The sequence below is a fragment of the Rhodofomes roseus genome (genome assembly GCF_022264815.1).
Source record: "Rhodofomes roseus strain CIRM-BRFM 1785 chromosome Unknown C8Q71scaffold_2, whole genome shotgun sequence".
Taxonomy (NCBI): Eukaryota; Fungi; Basidiomycota; class Agaricomycetes; order Polyporales; family Fomitopsidaceae; genus Rhodofomes; species Rhodofomes roseus.
Genome location: NW_025952958.1, coordinates 1,703,420 through 1,726,640, shown reverse-complemented (window position 1 = coordinate 1,726,640; position 23,221 = coordinate 1,703,420). Strand labels below are relative to the sequence as shown.

The 23,221-nt window shown below is 57.7% G+C and overlaps 9 protein-coding genes across 9 annotated transcripts; 4 read left to right on the top strand and 5 right to left on the bottom strand.

Annotated features, from left to right (window-relative positions):
• Positions 1-803: 803 nt before the first annotated feature.
• On the bottom strand, positions 804-2,523 carry C8Q71DRAFT_794199 (glutathione reductase; the record flags this gene model as incomplete). The annotated part of the gene is made up of 6 exons (XM_047925526.1): positions 804-823; positions 900-1,127; positions 1,191-1,267; positions 1,319-2,235; positions 2,288-2,383; positions 2,443-2,523. 6 exons carry the CDS (start codon positions 2,521-2,523, stop codon positions 804-806), a joined length of 1,419 nt encoding a protein of 472 aa, XP_047784023.1.
• Positions 2,524-3,873: 1,350 nt separating this feature from the next.
• On the top strand, positions 3,874-6,569 carry C8Q71DRAFT_735382 (cytochrome P450). The gene is made up of 13 exons (XM_047922472.1): positions 3,874-4,157; positions 4,226-4,322; positions 4,380-4,516; positions 4,566-4,691; positions 4,744-4,993; positions 5,066-5,188; positions 5,247-5,349; positions 5,411-5,497; positions 5,566-5,600; positions 5,672-5,718; positions 5,776-5,898; positions 5,959-5,988; positions 6,061-6,569. Exons 1-13 carry the CDS (start codon positions 3,901-3,903, stop codon positions 6,239-6,241), a joined length of 1,596 nt encoding a protein of 531 aa, XP_047784022.1. The 5' UTR covers positions 3,874-3,900; the 3' UTR covers positions 6,242-6,569.
• A 1,168-nt stretch (positions 6,570-7,737) lies between these two features.
• C8Q71DRAFT_229767 (uncharacterized protein) lies at positions 7,738-8,579 on the bottom strand. Its single transcript, XM_047917159.1, has 2 exons — positions 8,142-8,579; positions 7,738-8,058 (listed from the first exon to the last, which is right to left on the bottom strand). The coding sequence occupies exons 1-2, from the start codon at positions 8,512-8,514 to the stop codon at positions 7,790-7,792; spliced, it is 642 nt and encodes a 213-aa protein (XP_047784021.1). The 5' UTR covers positions 8,515-8,579; the 3' UTR covers positions 7,738-7,789.
• Positions 8,580-8,670: 91 nt separating this feature from the next.
• On the top strand, positions 8,671-11,552 carry C8Q71DRAFT_735369 (histone acetyltransferase type B). Its single transcript, XM_047922471.1, has 7 exons — positions 8,671-8,953; positions 9,001-9,128; positions 9,184-9,301; positions 9,358-9,533; positions 9,590-9,711; positions 10,168-10,933; positions 10,997-11,552. The coding sequence occupies exons 1-7, from the start codon at positions 8,890-8,892 to the stop codon at positions 11,105-11,107; spliced, it is 1,485 nt and encodes a 494-aa protein (XP_047784020.1). The 5' UTR covers positions 8,671-8,889; the 3' UTR covers positions 11,108-11,552.
• Positions 11,553-11,562: 10 nt separating this feature from the next.
• On the top strand, positions 11,563-13,526 carry C8Q71DRAFT_229575 (origin recognition complex subunit 2). The gene is made up of 3 exons (XM_047917158.1): positions 11,563-11,582; positions 11,731-13,398; positions 13,453-13,526. Exon 2 carries the CDS (start codon positions 11,851-11,853, stop codon positions 13,390-13,392), a length of 1,542 nt encoding a protein of 513 aa, XP_047784019.1. The 5' UTR covers positions 11,563-11,582; positions 11,731-11,850; the 3' UTR covers positions 13,393-13,398; positions 13,453-13,526.
• Positions 13,527-13,672: 146 nt separating this feature from the next.
• C8Q71DRAFT_720365 (uncharacterized protein) lies at positions 13,673-14,448 on the bottom strand (the record flags this gene model as incomplete). The annotated part of the gene is made up of 4 exons (XM_047921357.1): positions 13,673-13,874; positions 13,926-14,200; positions 14,257-14,381; positions 14,442-14,448. The coding sequence occupies 4 exons, from the start codon at positions 14,446-14,448 to the stop codon at positions 13,673-13,675; spliced, it is 609 nt and encodes a 202-aa protein (XP_047784018.1).
• Positions 14,449-14,743: 295 nt separating this feature from the next.
• On the bottom strand, positions 14,744-17,824 carry C8Q71DRAFT_735362 (MIF4G-domain-containing protein). The gene is made up of 7 exons (XM_047922470.1): positions 17,624-17,824; positions 16,939-17,569; positions 16,489-16,885; positions 16,298-16,438; positions 16,094-16,242; positions 15,555-16,040; positions 14,744-15,501 (listed from the first exon to the last, which is right to left on the bottom strand). The coding sequence occupies exons 1-7, from the start codon at positions 17,686-17,688 to the stop codon at positions 14,887-14,889; spliced, it is 2,484 nt and encodes an 827-aa protein (XP_047784017.1). The 5' UTR covers positions 17,689-17,824; the 3' UTR covers positions 14,744-14,886.
• C8Q71DRAFT_229366 (Metallo-hydrolase/oxidoreductase) lies at positions 17,705-19,454 on the top strand. The gene is made up of 4 exons (XM_047917157.1): positions 17,705-18,088; positions 18,139-18,171; positions 18,228-18,252; positions 18,310-19,454. The coding sequence occupies exons 1-4, from the start codon at positions 18,053-18,055 to the stop codon at positions 19,245-19,247; spliced, it is 1,032 nt and encodes a 343-aa protein (XP_047784016.1). The 5' UTR covers positions 17,705-18,052; the 3' UTR covers positions 19,248-19,454.
• Positions 19,309-21,989, bottom strand: C8Q71DRAFT_877624 (uncharacterized protein; the record flags this gene model as incomplete). Its single annotated transcript, XM_047928427.1, has 13 exons — positions 19,309-19,429; positions 19,483-19,796; positions 19,847-19,925; positions 19,979-20,040; positions 20,092-20,197; positions 20,254-20,592; positions 20,649-20,878; positions 20,930-21,070; positions 21,122-21,210; positions 21,265-21,442; positions 21,499-21,672; positions 21,723-21,784; positions 21,838-21,989. The coding sequence occupies 13 exons, from the start codon at positions 21,987-21,989 to the stop codon at positions 19,370-19,372; spliced, it is 1,986 nt and encodes a 661-aa protein (XP_047784015.1). The 3' UTR covers positions 19,309-19,369.
• Positions 21,990-23,221: the final 1,232 nt, after the last annotated feature.

Here is a 23,221-nt window from a genome sequence, read left to right as displayed (position 1 = left end):
TCATACGCGACGTCAATTAAGCTCACCCAACGCAGCCAAGCAGCAATAGGCATACAAGAAGCTAGTTTGTGCCTTCGTTAGTCGTAAGGCAATACTGATATGCAACTCACCCCGTCTCTATCTCAGTGTTCACTTCTGCTTGCACGCTCGTCGACATCTTGTGGTCCAGCATACCTGGGCGACGAGCAGCATACTTATAGGCGTTCAAAATGATGAAGTCCGTATCATATCTCAATCTCTGCAGTGCACACTCCGTTATCCGCTCCCAGTTTGTCAACTGAGGCAGCCTCTGAGCGGTCTGCATCCACGTATAAGCGCTGAGCCCTAGGAGTGTGTCCCATCATAGCTGGACTACGCTACTGGGTATGACCCCATTGACATGGACCACTTACGGCGTGACCGGCTTTAGTCCCCTGGTGGGTGCGCCAACGTTACCCGATGAAATGCTTCGTGACCTGAGTAGACGTACCAGGAGAGAATGGTCCTTGTAGTGAGATACATGATCTCGTGCCACACCCCACAGCTTCGCTGCAGAGTAACAGGGCGCGCAATCACCACTTCCGTGGCCCTGTGACAATTGTTCAACTGGTTGACCGGAAGATGCTGACCTCTTCTCCCGCCAGTCAAGGAACACATCCAGGGCGTACGGTATTTCGTCGATGTTCGTCCTGCCAATTTGATCATCTGCCAAACAAACGTATTACATATACAATACCAGTACTGTTTCAGTACTTCTTTGACCTTCTCCGTCCTACGTGTACCATCTATGCTGCGCCAAATACGATCTGCCGGGCACAAGGTGTTCATCGGAGGGTCACCAACTCTGGCAAACCACATATCTGTTAGCGAAACAATCACAGATACCACATGTGGGAAACCCAAGCAGAAACGAGGCTTACCCTCAGCGGAGGTCGGGTGGATCGCTACGGTATCATCGAGGTCCTTCTTTGTCGCACCCATCTTGACAGCGACACCGAAGCCCTGCATGACCTCGTCGCTGCCCAAGCCGATGATGTGGATGCCAACGACCTTTTCCTCAGGGCCCGTTACGATGAGCTTGTACATGGACGGCTCCTTGTGGTCTTCGTCGATCATAGAGAAGTAGAGAGCGCGGAAGTTCGACTTGTCTGCGTGCAATCACAAGATTCAATCAGCGGGTGAGGGGAATCGAGGTGCGCAGGGAGACGTACAGATCTTGATGTTCTCGGGGCCATACTTTTCGCGGGCTTCGGGCTCAGTCAGACCAACAGTGCCGATGGTGGGGTGGCTATATGTGCGTCAATACCGGGTTCAAGCGCACAGCACGAGAGATACGCACGAGAAGACGACAGTGGGGATGTTAGTATAGTCGAGGTGATCGGTCTTGTACTGCTCTCCGCCATACAGCCTGTTGCTGAGCCGCCGGCCTGCCGCAACGGCTACAGGCGTCAAGAGGGCCTTGCCACTAACATCGCCCAACGCATAGACGCCGGGAATCTTGGTCTCCTGGTACTCGTTCACGACAACATTGCCCTTCTTGTCGAGCTCCACGCCTAGCTTCTCGAGGCCCAAGCCCTCCGTGTTCGCATGGCGGCCGATCGCCCAGAGCAAGCAGTCCACCTCGACCTTCTCGCCCTCGGCCGTGTGCAGGGTGAGCGCCTGCCCCTTCACGCCCTCCACCTTCTGGATGTTGGAGCCCTTGTGGAAGTTGATGCCGGTATGCTCCATCCACTTCGTGAGCACCTCCTGCAGGGACGGGTCGAACGTGCGCAGGACGGTCTCGCCGCGGATGAACATGTGCACCTCGCTCCCGAGCGTGTGGAGCACGCCTGCGAGCTCGACGGCGATGTAGCCCGCGCCCACGACCGCGACGCGCTTCGGCTGCTCCGCGAGGTCGAAGAACCCGTCCGAGTTGATGCCCAGGCTCGCGCCGGGGATCTGGCCGTCCGAGGGGATCGTCGGCCGGCCGCCCGTCGCGACGACGATCTTGTCGGTGGTGAGCGTGTAGGAGGAGCCGTCGGGCCGCTTGACTTGGACGGTGGTGGCAGACGTGACGACTGCGTTGCCTTGGTGTAGCTCGACGCCCTCCTTGGCGACATTGTTGTCGTAGATGCCGTTCAGGCGGCGGATGTATGCGTCCCGCTGTGGCTTGAAGGATGCCCAGTCAAACTCGGGCGAGCCGACGCCCGTGCCTTTGAATTTGTAGTTGGCAGCGTGACGGGTCTTCTCAGCGATATCCGCTGCATGCCACATAATCTTACAGACGCGTCAGGAGATATGCCGAGCTACATGGCGGCTTCTAACGCACCTTCTTGGGGACACACCCGACATTGACACATGTACCGCCCAACTTCTCCGTTGCCTCGATAAGGGCAACCTTAGCACCATACGATGCTGCACGGCGCTGTCACGAGTCCGACCGGCGTTATAGTGGATCGCAACTACCAGGGTCGGAGGACTTACCGAGCCTGCTACACCACCACTTCCACCACCGATCCAGACAATGTCGTACTTGTCGCGTCCTGGTTGCGTGACGGGAGGCATGTTCGGGGAAGCGGAGGTTGTGATAGACCTAGAAAGCTATAGAGGGGGTCAGAACTGATGCCTGAATCATATGAAACCACACGGCGTACGACGGATAGTCTGCGAGACGCGGTGAGGGCGGGAGATGTTATGATGCCTGTACGCGTCGAAGAGTACGATTTGAGCGCGGATGGGGAGAAAGGGCGCGATGCAGATAAGGCGGATATGGCTGATGCTCGTGCGGGGATCGATACGGATGAGAAGAAGACGGTGGGCCGCGAGGGGAGGGCTTTATAAGGCGGGGGACGCGCAGAGCATGTCAGCGACGTGCAGAGGCCAGAGAGTGTCATATGACGTGAGCGCTGATGCCCTGTGTGGCGACAGTGCTCTGTAAGAGTCCCCTTCCGCGCTGGGCTGCAGTGGGTGTCGGTATACCTGCGCACAGAGAGGCTTACAAACTGTCCGCGGGATGCCTCGCACTCGCGGTACAGCAAGTACATCGACTCGCGTAATTACGCGCCTCTGCAAATCCGCACCAAGCGCCCGCACGTGGGCGTGCGACGAATGGCATCATTCCCGACTATCCCGGACATTCACCTTGATGCGCTCTTCAAGTGCTCCGCTATATACTCTGCACAGACAATCTCTTTCGAGGACCAATACTGCGACCTCGCGCTTTGCAGGTTACATCTCTATGATATCTGTGGATGCAGTGTCTTGTCAGCGCACGAAATCCAAGTCCAAGTTAGTGCCCAGGGCCGCGCCAGCGGTCAGACATTCTCCAGAACTTGGACGGACGGCCCACCAAGGTAACCTATCGGGCCCGTACTTTGACCAAGTGATACACGCTAGCTCACTTTTATCGATTGACGACAAGAGCACGATGGATGTATCTGACAGTGATGCAGCCCGATGTTCTTTCTCTCTGAAGAGCCCAACGAATTCAGTGAGTACAGTGAATTCCTTCGTCCGACAGTACATGCTGACTCTCGTCAGATGGACGCTGACAATTGCTGTATCCGAACCACGTATCCATCACAACCTCAGTTGGCCATCTATAGGCTTTGTATAGGCTCTTGACTGCGCTCACTAACAAAACGTAGTGACTGGCGGCCGCTGTAAATGTGGGTTCCTTTCCTACTAGTACGAAGAGCCGTGACTACGTACCACGCGTACACCACGCTATCCACACCAAGCGGTCAAGCTCCTTCAAGTCCTCGTAAGACTAAAGTGGCTCGTAAGCGGCGCGAACAGAGCTCGGAACCGGGATGAAGTGCAACGTCCTTGACCAGTGCCCTCACAGCCGCGCCCGTCGCCGGCGCATGGGGGTCATACTATATGACATCCCGAGACCTGACTTCAAGCGTGATCAGAGGACCTGCGTTGGACCTGCGCGTTATGTTAGAAGTCAACATCGGAGCCCCAAGGAAGGCGGGTTTGTTCCCATGGGCTACGCCGTTAAAAAGGCTTACTGGCGATTGTCTAAACGTCCGCGCTGTGAATATGTATGCAGTGGCCTTGCTCGCGATAGGCGTACTGTCCGCCGTTGTCTATGAATATGTGCTAAGACCTTTGCAGCTTGGACGAAAACGGCTGCCTCTCCCACCGGGTCCGCCTGGGCACTGGCTCTTCGGCAATGCGCCTCCTCCTCCATAGTGAGTGCACCACGTTCGTTGTAGTCTTCTATCCATTGACAACCCCCCCCCCTCCCCCCCCTCGACAGTGCTTATCGGTATTATGCCGATCTTACCGAGAAATATGGGCCAGTGGTTTCGCTGAGGTATGGCAAGCGGATCATCTGCATTGTTGGGCGCTACCAGGTATGTCATATTCTCGGTCTCGGATGTCGTTAGACTGATATCGACGGTGCGTGCCAGGCCGCTACAGACATCCTGATCAAGCACTCGGGCGAGACGATGGACCGCCCACGGCTCATTGCTGCTTTCGAGATATTGTCCGGCGGCTTGCGGGTCGTCCTGACCCCGGCAGGCGATAGAATCAAGCGGTACAGAAAGTGCGTGGCTCTTTGGCTGGTGTGGAGTGGTGTACTTATGTGTTACTAGGGCGCTGCACGCGTTCCTGGCGAAAGACGTCGCGGAAAACTACAAGCCGATGCAGACCAGGAATGCAATGACCTACGTTTGGGACTGCTTCACTAGGCCGGAGGAGCACATGGACCACTCCAAGCGGTCCGTGCATCCCCTCACACTGTCACCCAAGAGATGCTCATCATTCCCGCAGGTACGCCGCGAGCATCGTGATCACCCTAACCTACGGCAAGACGACCCCGACGTCGTACTCCGACCCGGAAGTGCAGAACATCAACCGCGTCGCGCGCCACTTCGGTGCAGCCCTCCGCCCGGGAGCGCACTTCGTCGACACCTATCCGTTCTTGAAGTATATTCCTGGTTACCTGAAGCACTTGTATCGGTACCACGAAGAAGAACTGGTGTTCTTCCACGAGATGATCGCGGGCGTGAAAGCGAAGCTAGTACGTACTGTGAATAACAGAACGCGTGACTCTTCATCGGACTCATACGTATCTGCTGTGATTGTTTTGCAGAGTCGGGGAGAAGCGTCAGAGTCTTTCGTCGCCTATTTGCTGAAGGAACAACAAAATCTTCGGGTATCGGACAACGAATTGGCGTACCTCGCAGGCGCGATGTTCGCTGCAGGTTCTGACACAGTGAGGTTGCCGTACCGTGCGTATGTCCGGGACACCTACTAATGCGCTTCACATTTAGACAGCATCTGCCCTGAGCGTCGTGACCATGGCTGCCGCCCTCCATCCCGAGGCGCAAGCTCGCGTCCAGGCGCAGCTTGACAAGGTGGTCGGGCGAGACAGAGGTAAGCTCCTTTCCACCGGAACCTGCAGTTCTTCGGATGCTTGTTGACTCCGGATGAACAGCACCGACGTTCGAGGACGAGGACATGCTGCCGGAAGTGACGGCGTTCTTCATGGAGACGGCGAGGTGGCGACCACAGTTCGCTTCTGGTGAGTACCCAACGCGGAGACGTGTCTTCTGTGCAGAGCGATGACATCTGTGCTTTCAACGCTTCAAGGATTTGCACATAGGGCCACTAAGGACATCATATGGGTCAGTTCCGAAGCCCAGACGTCTACTGTACGTTGCCTGTACCAGGCAATACTAACAGAGTTCGTATGTAGAAAGACTATGTGATCCCCGCAGGCGCAGAGGTCATCGGGGCCCACTGGTACGTCGGCAGCCTTCCTCTCGTACGGAGAGATACTCAGCTAACAACCTACTGTAGGGCCATTGCACGAGACCCCGATGTATATCCCGACCCAGAACGATTCGACCCGCAGCGCTGGCTCGACGAGGATGGACAGCTCCGGAAGGACATGAGATACTTCAGGTTCGGCTTTGGACGCAGGTGCGTGTCCTGTAAATCACCGTGGCAGAGTGACCTCTAAGTACAAGTCGTGGTGGGCAGAGTATGCGTCGGGGAACACCTCGCTGACAAGTGAGTCCAACGTCAATCATAACAGAGATTGTTGAACGTTGAGGCCTGACCATCGTTGATTTCACCGGCTAGCTCTGTCTTCATCAACACCGCACTCATGCTCTGGGCGTTCAACATCACCGAGGACCCCGCGCGGTCTATCGACCCGGACGCCCTGACTGACGAGGCGAACGTGTTCCCGCAGCCCTACGCGGCGAACTTCACGCCGAGGGTAGATAGGCTCGAAGAGCTCTTGAGGCGCGACGACGAGTGAGGTGGATAGGTGCGGATGAGAGTCGTCGGACGTACTCGATTCGTGTTACATACAGTACGTGCGTGCACAGATATCGTCATTACAGCTGGATACATGTTGGCTCGGGTATCCCGGATTTTCTGGTATTCGAGGGACGAGACGGCGTGCATAAGTACTACGGATCACACGATGGCCGGGGGCTGCTATCGTGGAGGTCAGGACTCAGCACAATGCCTGGATGATATCCTGCGCCATCGCATGCAGCAGGTTGAGTATGCATTGCAAAGGGTGCATATAGCCGTCTCAGTGCCCGGGTGACGGCAAAGCTCCGGAAGCACAGGGTGGTCATGGACCGTAGATGGTATTACCGTATTGTCTCCAACTAATATATACGGGGGCAAGTGGGAGCATGCTGCGTGCAATGCATGGGACTACTGACTCGGATGTTGTACATAGAGGATTGGAGCCGAACATACTAGGCGTAGATGAGGCGCACCATGCACCAACCGCACGACCGATGACCAGTGAGCTAGACTATAAGCGATACGCTCTCAGGGGCAAGCCAGCGGGCACAGCAATTGAGCGTTCCACATCCAGTCTGGCGCGCTGCATTCCACAAGGGTTCCACCTACAATGCTAAGCACGAATGCTCTATCCACTCTCAGGGGGAACTGGTACGAAAATGGCATAGTCCACAATATGGACTGTATGCATGAGCGCGAATTTCGGAGGGGCGGGCATCGCAGCAGGGGAACTTAGCATCCCCGATAAGCTGCAGTTGAAGTTCGGGCAGTGCATGGCCGTGCGGCAAACAGCCTGAGCCAGCCTGAGCCGCGGGCGAGCCTCGCCCCGCCAAGGCCAGCGACAAGCCAAGCTGCACCTGGAAGCACCCGACTCGCTGGAGACAACGGTCCGAGCATTTTAGACTTTGAACTGACCCTGGTCCGGTGTGCGCGCGAATCTAGTGCACGCTCGCACCACCAGACGCGCAGGGAGCATTCGCGCAATAGACTCGGCTGAGGCGCTATAGCCAACGCGGGCGGCAGGGCGCAGAGGGGACGAGCACGCACCCGATGACGACCGCGCTAGGCCCGAGTCGCGGGGGCGATCGGCCTGATAGCGGAGGATGGCGGTCGAGGCGCGGGGCTGGCTGAATGGCGAAGGCCTCGGTGTGGGAGGTGTGCGCTGCGTGCTGCTTGGGACGACACGGAGATAGCACCCGAGGTGGGGAGGCGCGCTTCTGCGGCTTCGAGGACTGGGGAAGCGGTGTCGAGACCTGGTTAGGCTGGACGGCTGCTCGGCGCGCGGAAGGCGGGGACGCTGCTTCTCTTACGCTTGCGTTTCGTGGTGGAGGGCGGGGAAAACGTATACCTGTACTTAGTACGGTGGCTGCGCTGCCCGGCCTAGGTGGCTTTGGACGCGCTTGGGAGGTCCTCTGTGGTCTGGATGGTATGCGTGATCGGTAGGCATGCGAGGGTATCTGTCCGCATCGCAGGCCTACGTCTCCCGACGCGCACGGGAATAAGGTCCGACGAGCACCCTGGCACGGAGATATCGTAGTATGTTCTCTCATCGTGGAGATGGTTGACACCGGGGGTAATACGCGCTGAAGTACGAGCACCTTGATGAACACGGTATGCACTTCGAAGCTTTGAAGGTCGGGGTGCCTCCATCCGCATCCGAGGCGTCGGTCATACTTACTAGTTCGTGCGCTCGATTCACATGTCGAAGGAGGTTTTTGTCCCGGAGCATGTGGATGACGCCGAGATGGACACCGGGGCAGGTGTTGGGTAACCACCGCAGCAGTGTACCTTGGCTGTACATAATTGCGGCGAGGCCTGGACGCGAGAAGCGGGGGAATGACAAACGGTGTTGAGTGAGTGAGTAGACGTCGTGTGAGATATGTTGCAGATGTACACACTCACCGAAGAGCCCCCTGATGAGGCTGCGGCGCTGGTATGGACGGTGTTCCCGCCCGGTTGGCAGGGCGTCCGCTGCATGGCATGCATATGGGACATTGGGAGCAGCAGCTGCGCAGGGCTTGTCGGGTATGTGCTAGCGGGGTGACATATGCAGCTAGGAGCGACAGCGAAGATGGACGTGGTAGCCTCGGGTTGGGCTCGGGCAGGCAAATGGGAGAGATCAGGATGGGACGCTTGGGTGCCGAGCGGCGACGGGCGCTGGGCGATACAATTTGGGGCGTTCTTGGAGGCCGCTGCAGGCCTCGGTCGACCGGCCGGTCCTTGGCTGCGACCCGAACACCGCGCTGTGGAGTCTGGCCTGATCGTCGGCATGCCGGCGTCCGCTGGGTCTGCGAGCGGGGCGGCGGCGGCGACCAGCGGCGACCGGAGGCAGCGACCGGAGGCAGCGACCGGAGGCAGCGACCGGAGCGTGTGGCTGGTGCAGCGGGCGGTGTGGCGTGTGGCGGGCAGGGCGGCGCGGTGTGGCCCAGGGCGCGATCGACCCCGCAGGAACCGCGTGTCGCCCCCGTACAAGGCAGTCGGTCTCCGGGGCCGCGGGATGACGTGTGGGGTCTGGACGGAGACTCGGCCGGGCGCGGCGGAGACCGGGATCGGCACACCAGATCGAGGCCAGTGAGAGCGCGCACGAGAGGCCCTCTGGCGGCCCTTGTCCGCTCTCGCCTGCGCTCCTCTTGCTCACCGTCCACCATGGCCGCCACCGACGCCCACCTCTGGGCTGCAGACGCGAACGAGGCCATCCACCTTTCGCTCGGTAAGCCCCCGTTATCCACGTCGCGACGCGTCTCACAGGTCTCCCAGTACGCGCCGCCGCAGACAAGGCCTCCTTCAATTCGCGCGAGCATTACGAGGGCTTCAACCCATGCTTCACCTATCCACTCTTCGGCGAAGACGAAAAAATATACGGCTACCGCGATCTCCGTATAGATGTGCGTATACGCGTCTGCCCCGCCTCCTGTCCTCCTCAACTAACTCGGCCACCAGCTCAAGTTTGCTTCCGGTTCACTAGCTCAGTACCTCAGCATTCAGCATTCCGACAAGCTCCCCGCAACATCCGCCGTCGATGATATCGAGGGCACCATCGCCAAGTCCATTCCTCCAGGTACCCATATTGGTGCCCGCGCGCGTCGTGCCTCTCACATGTCTCGCTTGCTTCAGGCTATTATACGGACGAAGCCGCTTTCCTCAAACGCGTCGAGGAAGATGCCATTACATTCACACCACCCGGGACCCGCGCACACAGCTACTCACGACGGACCAAGCCCCCCATCGGCAAGGGTAAGGAGAAACTCGTGCGTGAAGTCGAGGATACAATAGATTTCGAGGTCTATCACGTATGTCGCGCGTTATCCAGCCAGCGTCTTTGCCACTGATTCTAGTGTGGTCTCAGTGCACCTGGAACACACCAGGGTTCAGGGAGCTCCATCGCCGCATGCAGCTCTTCATCCTCCTCTACATTGAGGGCGGCTCTTACATCAAAGAAGAAGAGGATGTCTGGCAGTTCATGGTCCTGTGAGTCCCATTGCCCTTGCGCAGCTCAGCTCGTGCTACTGTCTCTACCCCGAACCAGCATCTTGGCTGAGCCGTCGTGATGCTGTCCGCACCGCGTCGTTGCCAGCCGCCTCGGGCGGCAACATGCCTGGAGTTGGCCTGGGCCTGTTCAGGTTTTCCCGCGCTGCATTTGTCTGCCTCAGACCCTGAAGGTACCAACGGCACGCCACCGCCACAATGACAGGAGGCTAGACTGGGCGCAAATACGCTGTCCAATCTCCGCGAAACCTCGCATTGGGTCCCGAGGAATAGAGTATTCAGTGAATCCACGGAAGACACCGCTGACTAGCTACGGTCTTCCGTGGGTTGTCTGGACGTGCCTAGCCTACCGTTTCTGGGCTCGAAGATCCCGCCCTATCTCACCTCCCGCTATTCCTGAACCCTCGCATATCTTGCTGACACTTCTGCACCTGACAGCTACGAGAAACGGAAGCGGCGGGGCGACCCCTCCGTATCAACATACCATTTTGTCGGGTATTCGACACTCTACCCGTTCTACTGCTTCCCCGAGAAGGTTCGCCTTCGCCTGAGCCAGTTCGTCATCGTCCCGCCCTACCAACAGGAGGGCCATGGTTCCGCGCTGTACTCCGCGCTCTATCGCTACGTCCGCGAGGCGCCCGACATCGCGGAGCTCACCGTGGAGGACCCTGTCGAGGCGTTCGAAGACCTGCGCGACAGGAACGACCTGAAGATGCTCCTCACAGAGCCCACGTTCATGCGGGAGGCGCTGGGCGAGGGATGGGAGAGCGCTACGAAGTCGTCGCAGAAGGCGAAGGGACATCGGTTCCACCCGTACGCGAACGGGAACGGACGCGGGGATAACGGGCACACACCAATGGACCGCCTCGCGGAGGCCTACGCGAATGGGCACGGCCACGGGAACGGGAACGGGAACGGCCGTAGCTCGCCGATGCAGTCGCAGATCCAGGCGGTGGACGAAGGCCTGCATGCCATCGCGAACGGGAATGGGGCACAGAAGATGCGGGCGAAGGGGAAGCTCGGCCCGCCTGCGGACCGCGCGTGGATGGAGCGGCGGCGGGTCGAGCTGAAGATGGCGAACAGGCAGTTCTCGAGGCTCGTGGAGATGCTCATGCTCCGGTTCGTCGTCGTGGAGGGATGCGACAAGCGGCTGGAGCGGGCGTATAGGATGTGGGTGAAGGAGAGGCTGTACCGGTTCAACTACGTAAGTGCCTATGGTTCTCGTTGACGAGACGAGGGTCATGTTAACATTACTTGGATTACGCAGGAGGTGCTGGCGCAGTTGGACAAGAAGGAACGGCAGCAGAAGCTGGACGAGACGTTCTGGGCGGTCCGGAAAGACTACCAGCGGATACTCGCAATGGTCCAAGACCCCTGAGCTGGCTGCCGTCCATGTGCGATGCAACTACGGCACCACAGCCATCAATTCGACGCGCGCGAGGGACACGACCGGGAGTGGAGGACTAGCATATAAGTAGGCCTGGGGCACAGCACCACTGTCGCAGTGGCTGCGAGTAATTTTGTGGTATATCGGTTATCGGTTCAGCGTCAGGTTCAGTCTCTCTGGCTTGGGTTTCCCCTACAAACTATCTCACATTGGCGAGTACGATGCGTCCGCGCGGCCGGAGTACATAGTGTATATACTTTTTATGGCTGCTCTCTCAGTTCCTCTGCGCGCGCTTTTTGAGAGACGATTGGCTAGTAGTGTACATGGCAGTGTGGTCCGATGGTCGCGGTCCAAGGACGTTGTTGTGAGTCACTATCTGTACATATGTACTTAGGAGGCGAGTGTATGCTAGGAATTGACGGTGCAGAAACTCGAATCTCGACGGAGACTGGACGGGTATGCGAGGGTGAGTGGATGGTCGCTAGCCGAGCTTCGAGAGGCCACCGTACGCTGAACGTGGCCACGACTCTCATGTTCACTCTATTCACTGTGTCGTATTGGTCACCCATGTCCTCGACTTGCCTGGTTTTTGACCCGCCACGAACGACGCGTAGGCCGTATCATTTGTCTGGCTGTTGAACAGGAAGTTCTCCGCGCAGAGACCGGCTCTTTGGTGACGACTCTCACCATCTCACCGCTGCGCATCCGTCTCATCGCCGTTACACAATAACACAATGAAGCGAGCTAGGAGCTCCTCTTCCTTGGCGGACTATGCGTCCTCAACGCCCGGAACCAGCGACGTCGACGGCGCCTTCGACTCTGAAGACGACAATGAGCCGCAGTCCTCGCCCTCCCGCGCCTCCTCGCGCCTCGACGCATATACAGACGACCGCGACGACGACGCGCCCTTCGGCGAGTCCACCCCGGGGCTGATCGCGCGGACCGCGTTCGATGCGTACTTCGCCCTGCATTCGCGCCCGGCGCGCACCTCCGCCGCGGTCTTCAGCCAGCTCGTCCCCGCGCTCGACGCCCCCGCGTACGCGCGCGCGCTCGCCGGCTCGAAGGCTCTCACGTCGCCGCACCTCCTCGAGAGCACGCGGCTGTGGACGGACGAGCGGCTGCGCGCAGGGTTCTTCGTGCAGTGGGCGGACGAGCTCCGCGAGGGATTCAGTCTGCTGTTCTATGGGTACGGGAGCAAGCGCGCGGTGCTGAACGCGTTTGCGAGGACGCTCACGAAGCCGAGGAACGTCGCAGGGAAGAAGGAGCGCGGGGGACACGTCGTCATCGCTAACGGCTACCTGCCTGGCTTCGCGCTGAAGGACCTGCTCAACTCTGTCGAGGCCATCCCCGCGCTGCAGGAGCTTGACGCACAGCAGACGGCTGCAGGCGGGGGCGCCGACGCGCAGGTGCAGCGGATCTATGATTACTTTTCTAGTGCGGACGGGGATGAGAGGCTCTATCTGGTGATACACAACATTGACGGCGCGGGTCTGCGCGGGTCGAAAGTGCAAGCCGCCATCGCCCGCCTTGCGCGTGCACCGCGCATACATGTCGTTGCATCCATCGACAATGTCCAAGCCATGGGCCGTTGGTCGCTCTCAGAACTATTCGCGCGTAAGGCAGCGCCGTCGTCCCCGGCCCCTCAGGAAGATACCTCCAGCAAACGAAAAGGCAAAGGCAAGGCGCGCGCCGTCGATGACCAGATAGAGGGCACACAGACATCCTACGACGTCCCACGACGTGGGTTCGCGTGGCTCTGGCACGACCTCACTACGCTCGCGCCGTATGACGCTGAGCTCGCCTCCGCGGACCCATCCTCCATCACGGGCGCCTCGTCCGGTGGGCGGCGTGGCCACGGGGCAACTGCCGCGGCGGGTGGCCCGAAGCTGGTCAGCGAGACGGCCGCGAGGCATGTCCTGGCGAGCGTCACGCAGAAGGCGCGGAGACTGTTCGTGCTGCTGGGCAGCAAGCAACTTGAGCTCATGGCGTCTGCGGCGGGTAGTGCTGGCCCGGGCGCAGGCGAAGCGGGGACCGCGGGTCAGGACGCGGCGTATGACTACGAACGCTTGTTCGGTGCTGCGAGGGAGGAGTTCATCGCTACGAGCGATACGGCGCTGAGGGCGCTGCTTGCGGAGTTTAGGGACCATGGATTGGTCGTGTCGGCCGTCGCCCCCGTCGGAGCGGGTGGGTCAGGGGGAGGAGAAGCCTTGTGGATACCAATGAGGAGGGAAGCATTGACGAAGGTTGTAGATGAACTGAAGAAAGAAGGGGCGTGAGGTAAGGTAAGTTCTTCCGCCATTCAGCGTGGCCAGTGTTCTGACCCTGCGGCTGCACAGAGCATGCATGAAGATATTCTCATGTACAGTAGTTCAATGCTAAGCAATCTAGCTTGGATATGGTGTCTCAACCCCCCGCACACAGGCATACAGTGCGTATATCACTTCGATGTCAACCAGCAGATGGAGCATACAATAAACGATAAAAACGAGCATGTTGACAAGAGGACATTTCATTTTCATCACAGTTCGTGTATCCGGGTCACATCCTGTCTCCTCCTCATGCTTCTGCCTGTGCTGCTACCTCGGTTTCCGGCAGGGCCTCGGTAATGTCACCCTCCTTGGGCTCAGCGCCATTCTCTTTGCCGTTGGCAGCTTCCTCGGCACCTTCTTCGGCCTGCTCTTCAGCATGCTCGTCTTCTTTGGCATCGTCGCCGCCATCCTCCTTCGCGCCCTTGCTGCCCATGACGGTGGCATTGATACTGTCGCCGGCTCAGCATCACCGCCCAAGACACGGAACAAAGAACACCCACGTTATCATGACGTGCACCTTCTCCTTCTCGCCGTCTGCGCCATCGGCGTTCTGGAGCTCAATACTGACACGTTTGGACCCCTTCCAGCCGTAACTGCCGGTCGCGAACGTCGAGGGCACGAGCGTCGTCGTCCCGATGAAGCCTGGGTCCTGGGACGCGACCGTCACGGTCTCCTTGTTGTCGCCGGCCGCATCGGGAAGCGCGGGAGGCGTGTGTGTGATGTTGACGTGCAGCGGCATTGCGCGGTTCTTGAACTGGGATGCGGCCATCGTGGTCTAGATTCCGGACTCGGTTCACCATACTGCTGGGCACCGCCGCGGGGACCACGCACCTTGGGACCCTTCTTGCCGCCCCGAGCGCGACCCTTCGTAGGGCTGGCCGCGCCCTCGGTCTTGGGGGCCTTTGCGGACCGGGTGGTGGGGCCGCTGTGCTCTTCCTCGGCGGCGCGCTTCGTCCCTGTGGCCGGAAAACGACGTTAGGACGGTGTGCGCGGGGGCGGGGATCGGGGGGACGGACCTGCCATGGTGGTGTTAGAGGTAGGAGGACGAGCAGAAAGAGGGGGGCAAAATGTGGGAAGGAATACGGAGGATATGTGGCTATATGTGGCTCTTTAAGGATGTGTGAAATAGGGTGTTTGCACGTTGGACGTGTTTATTCAGGTCACGGCGGCCCCATGACGACCGCGTGCGCGTCCGACGCGAGTCGCTGACGTAACGCGTGTCAAGACGCGTCTGTGGCGTCTCCCCAGCTGCGTACAGTGACCTGGCCTCGCAGAACAACAGTGTGGCTCGGCCCAGCCATCGCGCGGGCAAAGGGGATCCAGGGTGACATTTAGCTTTGGCATTACAGCGATGCTAACAAAGCACAAACAGTACATACGCATCCCATCAACTTGATCAAGCAGCCAAGCTACCATAAACCGTAAAACGTGCATATCGTATCATACAACCCTACATCCACATTACCGCCTCGAGTCTCGCCGATACCTGTCCCGCGAATCAGACTGTCGGAGATCCCTGGGATCATCCCTATCCCTCCGGTCCCGCGAGTCGTCACGCGGCTTCCTATCGTAGTCTCGGTCCCGCCTGGGAGGCGTGCGCGAGCGTGATCGACGACGTGGGCTGTCGTACCTGCCCCTCGGCGGTGGAGACCGCGAATCAGGCGGAGATACTGCACGGCGACGGGGAGGCGGCGAGTCGCGGCGCGACTTGTACCTATCCCTGTCCCGATCGCCGTCGGTCATCCGCACATCTCTGTCGTCTTTGCGGTAGCGCGGCGGTGATGGAGCTGGGCGCCTATCGTCGCGGTAGCGTGGCGGGGGAGAGGGGGACGGACGCCGACGTGGAGGTGGAGGTGGAGGTGTGCGCGAATCCTGCCCACGGTCGCGGCGTGGCGGGGTGTGTGAACGGCGTCTCCGGTGTGAGCGTCGGGAATCGTCAGAGTCGGATGCGTCAGAAGAGGTAGGGTCGGAGTCAGAGTCGGACGAGCTATCGTCGTCATCCGAGTCTGAGTCGGAGGACGAAGACTCCGCCTCGAGCATTGCGCGACGCTGCTCCATTATGATCTTTGGCGCATTCTGCAAAAGTCTGTGAATAACGGCATCGTACGAACGAGTATGTAAGGACATACCTTCAAGTGTTCACGCATTTCCTCCGTGACTGCACCGAGGCCGATACTCGTAAAGTAGTTGATAGCGAACCGGGTGTCCTTCGGGTTGTCCATGGGGAACATGCCCCTGCAAGCCATCCTCACCTCCTCGTCTTTGAAACGCTCGACCGAAGTCTTGAGACCCATCGATTCTGTAACCTCCTGCATCATAATCTTGATGAAGATACGACTACTCGAGGTCGTATCGTCCTCTGTGAGCCTGATGCACTCGAGAGCCGCCCACGAGACGGAGTCGGTCGCGAAGAGGTGCCCGAAGAAGCGTGCAATATTGCGCAGGCGGTTCGTCTCGTAGCGGTGGATGGTAGTGTAGTAGTTGGTAAACGCCTCCTCGAAGCATTCGTTCCACACGCGGTTGATTTTGCAGAACCGTTCGCCGACGAGGCCGTAGAACGTAGAGTACGAGCGCTCTTGCGAGCAACATTCGATGATCATGTTGCACAACTCGATCTGTGGACTCCGGTCAGCGACGTGACCGCCAGCAAGCTCTTCAGTCAACATACCTCCTGACCCTCTTTGATCTGAACCTTTAACAACTTATGTACAGCTTCCTCGTAGTTCAATGCATTCATGATCGTCAAATAGATCACACGGCGTAGGTTGATGAGATTCGTTTCCGTGCGGTCGTCAATACCGGCTTTATCTTCGACAACTGTTGCTACCAATTAGCACACAAAAAAGACCAAGAGATAGGAGACAGGACATACCTTCTTCGTCTTCCTCGTCGTCGTCTGTCGTCTCTTCTGTCTCGCCCTCTTCGTCATCCGAGCCCTCGCCCAGGATCTCAGCCTTGATAGACTTGTATCTCTCTTCATTGTCCACGTAGTTCGGGTCGAACTTAAAGATATCTGTACGTCATGTCAGCAATCGCGAAATGAAACCCTGATCGAGGACATACTTAGTCCCTCCTGCACCTGCAGCTCCTCCTCGAGCTGAATCTGATGCGTGATCTGGTCATCCTCCTCCACCAAGTCCAACCCCTCCGGGACAATCGGGTTATCCTTGTATTTGTCTTTGCGGACCTGCATGAGCACCTCGATCATGTACTGCACTCGCTGGCTGATCGTGCCCTCGTTGAGCACCGCACGGAAGCGCTCGAAGACAGTTGCATTCGCCTTGGGCGAGTTTTCGGCGAGGAAGGCACCGACTTCGCGCATGAAGCCGACTGCAATCTCGATAGAGTCATCGGTGGGGCGTTCGAGAAGGAGCACAAGGATCTGAAGTGCGATGATCTCATGCGCGATACCTTGGTTGACCAGGTGCGCAATGAAAGTCGTTGTCGAATGGCACACAATCTAGACGTATTGGTCAGCACATGTAGCATTGTCCATCAAACGGTGGTACACACTTTGTCGTTACGCTTGAACGCCCTCCGGAACTGACTGATCAGCCGAGTCAAGAGTAGCTCGCCAACCTGAGGAAGTTTCGTGTTGATGATGGCCACGAGCGCCGCGAATACCGGCGTGAACGGCAAACTGGATGACTGGGCCTTCATCACGCTCCTCGCGAACAGGCCTCGGCCACGGATAAGGTTCTCTTGGAAGAGCTCCGGGACAATGTGCTTGATGTTCGCCACGTTAACTCGGTTGACAATACCAGTGATGGACTTGCGCAGCGCATCCCACGAGAGGCGTTGGTACTCTGCACCGGCCTTGTCCTTCGACGCCGCCTCCTGCATGGCGCGCAGGCGAGCCGGAGGCATGTACACACCACCAGACTTCGTGTTTGTCAGCTTGGCAAACTCGGCTTTTGCATTGGACTCAGAATCCTTCTTGTCGCCATCCTTGCCCTTCTCGCGCTCCATCTTCTCAAGCTCAAGGGCGGCCATGCGCGCCGCGAGCTGCCGCTGTCGCTCTGCGCGTCGCGCAGGGTCAACATCGTCCACCCTCGGAAGCTCAACCAGGCGACCCGGGCCTGGAGGGGAAGCTGACCTGCGCCGACTCGAAGGAGGTTGCTCCGAGTTTTCTAGGGAGCGCGACCTACAATGAAGGGTGAATTAACGAAAGTTCTTACTGTACAATGATACCGCTCACCTCTTGCGCTTTTGGTAGGGTCCGTCCGAGGCGTTCATGGGGGGCAGAGTCGCAGCAGTCGCCATGGCGGAAGGTGAGTGTGTCGCAGTCACCGACAGTGTTGGTCAAGCAGTAGACCGCTGAGCGCCCGGGTGTTTGCTGCTGTTTGTCAGCCTTACCATTCTCGGCACACAGCACCTCGTTAGCGCCCGGTCTACAACTTGGCCACTCTGTTCATCGCTTGAGTTCCTGGAGCGTGCTCACTCATTGAAGGTGCAGGATGCGGTCCGAATCGTCCTCTGTCTTCCTCTTTGACCGCCTTTGTATCGTACGCTGAGGTCGTGTGGTGGCTCCGTTGTGCTCTCCGGAAACGAAGCGCCCGTCTCGTCATCTATCGAGCAAGTGCAGTGCTCCCCAGCTCGTAGCTCTCTATCACGGAAGACCACCACGATGTCCGGGTCCAAGAAACTGCCAGACATTGAAAGGGTAGGTGTTATGGGTAATGTCATCTTACTGGCTGCTCAAGTCTGCCGCAGCTAAGCAAGACAGTGGTGAGGGTCTTGGGACAGGTACGGCGTATCAACACCAGACAGCTGCTTCTGCGGATCTGACCTATCCGCCTTAGAATCCCGGGCCTTATACATTACAAGGCAAAACACGCTTCATACCGTTGCTTTAAAGCTTGTCCTTACTTAATTGCAATACAGGAACCAACACCTATCTTGTGGGCGAGCATAATCCATACATCTTGGTAGACACCGGCGAGGGTCGAGAGTTGTACCCGGTCTTGCTGCGAGATGCTCTCCTGGATCCAACATCAACAACACACGCCGATAAGCCCCACATCTCGGATATCATCCTGACGCACAAGCATCACGATCACACTCTGGGACTACCATCCGTCGTCTCCATCTTGCGCCAGCTATGGGAGGAAAGACATAACTCCGATGGTCCCCCATACCAACCTCCCCGGATACACAAGTTCCCTCTCCACACACCGTACGCGAAGTTGCAAACTGTAGTGGACATGCTGAAAGCCATGCCCGGCACATACGTCCCCGACCCTTCCGGCAATGTCTTCCACGAGCTCAGTCACGGGCAAACGTTCCCCGTCACCACGTCTGCCGCTGACAAGTCGTCCTCCGTCCTCGAGGTGCTGCACACGCCCGGTCACACAGCCGACTCGATCTGCCTACACTACCCAGTGGAGGAGTCGCTGTTCACAGGCGACACCATTCTCGGGCACGGCAGCGCCATCTTCGAGGAGCTCGGGCCCTACATGGGCACCCTCCAGAAGCTCGTCGACTTCAGCGACAACGGCCTCAAGTTCGGCCCCGTGCACCCCGGCCACGGCCCTTACGTAGAGGAGGGCTTCAGGCAGGTGAAGATGTACCTGCAGCACCGAGTGGCGCGCGAGCAGCAGATCCTCCGTCGGCTGGAGACGAGTCCCCCCACGGGGCACGAGTCGTGGACGACGTGGGCGCTCGTCTCGAAGATCTACGCGGAGTTCCCGCGCGAGCTGTGGGAGAGCGCGGCGAGCAGCGTGGACTTGCATTTGCGCAAGCTGGAGACGGAGGGCCGTGTCGAGTGCCTTGGGGGCGATGGCAAGCATACGGAGTGGGAGCTTGCACCAGGTGGGGACTGATTGTTGCACTCGGTGGGACCTCAGGAATCATTGTCCTGCGCGTAGGAAAGAGGAAGGGTTGTACATTATAGGACGTGTAGCATTTCCATTGACATCACTAGAAAGGAGAACACACAGATAAATTACAGTGCATCGAAGTTGATATGGTGGGAAGCGCGTCTCCTCTCCAATTCGTCTTCCCTCTGGGTCGTAAACGTCAGACAGCGATGCGCAGCGTGTGATCGTGGACTCTCACCTTCTCGTTCAGATGCAGCACCATCACTATCGCTGCCAGTATACCGAGGGTAGCGATGACGGTAAGGGTCACCCACGGGATCCACTCTCCCGGCCGCAGATACAGCTCCCTCCTCCACGCCTCGTTCTCCTCTATTGGAGGAATGATAACGACCTTTGAATTCGGAATTACACCCTCCATGTTGATGTAATGTTGCTTCGAGTGCTTTGTCGATCCGACAAAGAGGTTCTCGATGTAGTTGTTGGTTCTGCCGAGACCGAAATATGAGTAGGGTGTGAGGAGAGCGTGATATGCAGTCTGCGGAAGTTGGCCGACTGAAGACAGGTGAGTGGGTGGTCGATGTGCGGTCTCGAGCATCACGTACCAGCAGCTGCGGACCGCCTTCCTGAGGTATCAAGTACAGTATACTTGTATGTCGCGCCCGAATAGCTCACACCATACGGCTGCGGCATCGTCAATCGCTCGGACTGGCCAACGGATGTTGGCGATGACTTACATGATACTGAGCAGAAGTGTTTGCGTCTCTGCAAATAGAACTGCCACAGGCCCCGTTTAGTACTGGGACACAGGTCAGAATGCATCTCCAGCAACGTCAGCACGCACACATACCAATCGCTTTGAGGAAGAACGCGTCGTAGTAGAAGTTGTTCTGGACGAAGAGAATGTGACCCTCGCCCTGCGTGCCGGTCCTTTGGATCATGATATCAAGGCTCCCCTACAACGCGCCAGGTCAGCGCCGAACGTTCATCGCGTAAAATGCATAACGCTCACATCTTCATCCATGTCGAAGAAAGCGACCGAACGGGCGTCGTGGATGCCTTTGAGCGGGTCTATGCCTTTCTTGACCACACTCCAGCCTCTCCGGTTCTTTGTGCTAGATCCGCAGCCGGCAACGCCAGGGCCACAGGGCTCGGATACAGCCAACTGAGGTGTGTAAGACGTCTGAGAGCCTGAGCCTGTCACTACAATAGCGAGGATGTCGGGAAAGCCATCTTGATTTGCGTCACCGAGCTTGAGAGAGACCGGCAGCGCTGGGCTCTGCGTCGTATCCATGACGAGCAGAGAAGGCTTGGAAGGGAAGATGTCCTCCAGAGGGATGCGCACCAACGCCTGAGCATTCAGGTCAGGATGTATGGCATATCATGGGATCCATCGGCAATACTCACATCGTTGTCGCTCCGGTCACTCAGATCGAACCGAAAGTCAGGATCGGCCGTGCACAGCTGCTCGGGTGGTCTGCACACGCGCTTTCCGTTGCGAAGACCAGAGTCAGTTGTTGATGCACAGAGGGACAACTGCTTGTTGTATGCAACGTTGATGTAACAGTTCGATCCGACACCGGAGCTAGAAACTGATGCACAGGTAGCGAACACCATGTCAATGGTTCCATCACGATCTGTGCTATGAAGTCAGAAGAAAGGCCGACGATTTAAGAGGTTGCGCGCACCAATGTCAGCAAAAGAAATTGACTGTGCTCCTTTTGGCAGACGGCCGAGTTGGGCCAAGAGGAAGCCGTCGTCCTTGTTGTTGACCCAGATCTGGAAGTACTTGGAGGCGGTATCCGTGTCGTCACATACGAGGAAGATATCTACTCATGACTGTCAATGTGAATGGGTCAATCGACAGGTCGTCGACGCACCTGCTAAGCAGTCGCCGTTTAAGTCTATGGCTGCGTTGCTATGCGGATTCGACAACGTGCATTGCGCTCCGTTGAATTTCGGATCGACACTAACCACATACACATCAGACGAACTGGCTCTGCAGAACAGGATTCAAACGTACAGATTGAATATGGGGCTGTTCTTCTGCGACACGTTCCAAGCATTGTCCCATACTTTGAAGGGCGAGCTTGACGAGCCGCCTGGGGAAACACCAAAGAGGTCGATCTTTAGGTCTCCATTCATATCCATGGGTATAGGCTGGGCCATCGTAGATGGTGGTCCTGAGATTGGGTATAGCTCTGCGTGTAGTGTAATAAGTAATTGGTCAGCGTGGTAAGAATCACGTAGCTCGTACCGAATGCGCCGCCAGACTGCGCCCTGTAGAGCTGTACTGCGAGCTGACTGGTGGAGGCAGCTTGGCCCAAGACAAGTAGGTCAAGCCTGCCATTTTGAGTGAAGTCGCCAGGGATAACGTTGTATACTCTTTGAGGATGACGGAACACGGCAGATTTCCTGAACGTGTACTCCTCTGGTTGCTCATTAATTGAACATTTGATTGCCCATGGAAGCGTTGCGCACCATGGTCCCACAGGTATACTGACAATGTCTGCCGGTCGGATGCTAAGCCAAGTAAATCCAAGCTATATTTGTGAAACTAAGTACATCGTCTGTACGCGTCGCGGAGCATGCTCACAACTGATCCCCATTGAAGTCCCCGAACGCTATGATGTTCCCATCGTCATCGACACCCATGGACCCCGCTCCGAGGAAGGCATTTCCTGCGAATCTCTTCGGAGTGAACGGCCAGATAGCACATGCATGCAGCGCAAGGCTCAGCACTAGCATGAAACTCGTGTGAGGTCGCCAGTGCCGCATTATTCAAGTTCTTGTGTCCTGCCTTCAGCAGAAGATCTGCCGTATGCGGCCGTAAGTCGCCCCACTCCAGATACAGTCGCGCTCCAGAACAAGCAACGGCAGAAACAATGCAACAAAGCTAGGCCTGCATGCGCCGCTACGTTGTTCAGTCCCAGTATAGAGAGTGGAGGTGAACGGAATTGGAACGGAGCGCTCGAGCGAGGGGCTACAAGCGCCTATTGTGGCGTGCGTACATCGCGCGCCTCTTGAGCGCGTTCCTTCGACTCAGTCGCTAGATCTCATCCAAGCCGTCGCTCGACTATTCGGCCACACAAGTGCAAGATGCTTCAAAATCATGCCCCGTATACCTCACTTGGTGTTCGCTACAGTTGCACGCGAGACATCTCGTGTCGTCAAGAACCACTGTAGCAGCTCGTTCAGCAACCCGGACGTCGCATGTGGCTCTACTACCTCTGTGGTGGGCTGCGGAAGTACTACGCCTTACAGGCCTGTTGTCAAGCAACACCAGTCAAGGTAACCACAATTAGTAGCTGACGATCTGCAGGCATCCGTTTTGGGTCTCTTGAACTAGGATCCGTGGCCACTCAGTGGCGTATTACCAGCCTTGGACCTGGCCTGCCGGCGCCGTGGCCTCTGTGTCGCACTGCTTCTGCCTCGTTACCACGACGACCAGGAATACACGAGCGAACACAAGTTGCCCCTATTGGCAAGTCGTTTGTGCACACCGCTTTGTGTTGCACCCCTCAGAACGCGCATGACCAACCCTGGCCTTTGTGGCCACGCTCGCGAGCTACCGCTAATTATGAAAGTCAAAGCGTCGCATCCCCCTTTTCCCGTCTGTCTATATAATGGGCTTTCGATGTGCGTTATGTCATAGAAAGTACCAGCCTCCGTTCGCTCAAGACTCAGCCATGTCGAACATGTCACCCCCGTCGCGCAAGTCGCGCAAGTCAGCCCCGATCACCCTGCCAGCCTCCCCTGTGTGCAACAAAGTGTCCGGAACACCGGTGCGCGTAAGTCTTGATCCACCTCGTTCGCAGCGTCCACCATGCTCAGGTCTATACCGGTACCGCAACCACAGTTCACTCCCTACTCAAGAAAGAACACGTATCAGGGATCACGTTTTTCTCCGATCGGTCCATAACGACGTGTATGGACGGACGGAGGCTACGGAGATCGAGCGACCATCTGGAGATGGCGTG

Coding starts and splice junctions, on each gene's coding strand:
- C8Q71DRAFT_735382 (XM_047922472.1), top strand. CDS start 3,901: ATGTTAGAAGTCAACATCGGAGCCCCAAGGAAGGCGGGTTTGTTCCCA. Junction 4,323..4,379: donor GCATTGTTGGGCGCTACCAG/GTATGTCATATT, acceptor GGTGCGTGCCAG/GCCGCTACAGACATCCTGAT. Junction 5,719..5,775: donor GAGGTCATCGGGGCCCACTG/GTACGTCGGCAG, acceptor AACCTACTGTAG/GGCCATTGCACGAGACCCCG.
- C8Q71DRAFT_229767 (XM_047917159.1), bottom strand. CDS start 8,514: ATGCCGACGATCAGGCCAGACTCCACAGCGCGGTGTTCGGGTCGCAGC. Junction 8,059..8,141: donor ATCAGGGGGCTCTTCGGTGA/GTGTGTACATCT, acceptor TCTCGCGTCCAG/GCCTCGCCGCAATTATGTAC.
- C8Q71DRAFT_735369 (XM_047922471.1), top strand. CDS start 8,890: ATGGCCGCCACCGACGCCCACCTCTGGGCTGCAGACGCGAACGAGGCC. Junction 9,302..9,357: donor CGCCAAGTCCATTCCTCCAG/GTACCCATATTG, acceptor CGCTTGCTTCAG/GCTATTATACGGACGAAGCC. Junction 10,934..10,996: donor GGCTGTACCGGTTCAACTAC/GTAAGTGCCTAT, acceptor TGGATTACGCAG/GAGGTGCTGGCGCAGTTGGA.
- C8Q71DRAFT_229575 (XM_047917158.1), top strand. CDS start 11,851: ATGAAGCGAGCTAGGAGCTCCTCTTCCTTGGCGGACTATGCGTCCTCA.
- C8Q71DRAFT_735362 (XM_047922470.1), bottom strand. CDS start 17,688: ATGGCGACTGCTGCGACTCTGCCCCCCATGAACGCCTCGGACGGACCC. Junction 16,439..16,488: donor GCAGGTGCAGGAGGGACTAA/GTATGTCCTCGA, acceptor CATGACGTACAG/ATATCTTTAAGTTCGACCCG. Junction 16,041..16,093: donor AGATCAAAGAGGGTCAGGAG/GTATGTTGACTG, acceptor CGGAGTCCACAG/ATCGAGTTGTGCAACATGAT.
- C8Q71DRAFT_229366 (XM_047917157.1), top strand. CDS start 18,053: ATGTCCGGGTCCAAGAAACTGCCAGACATTGAAAGG. Junction 18,089..18,138: donor AACTGCCAGACATTGAAAGG/GTAGGTGTTATG, acceptor AGTCTGCCGCAG/CTAAGCAAGACAGTGGTGAG. Junction 18,172..18,227: donor TGGTGAGGGTCTTGGGACAG/GTACGGCGTATC, acceptor TATCCGCCTTAG/AATCCCGGGCCTTATACATT.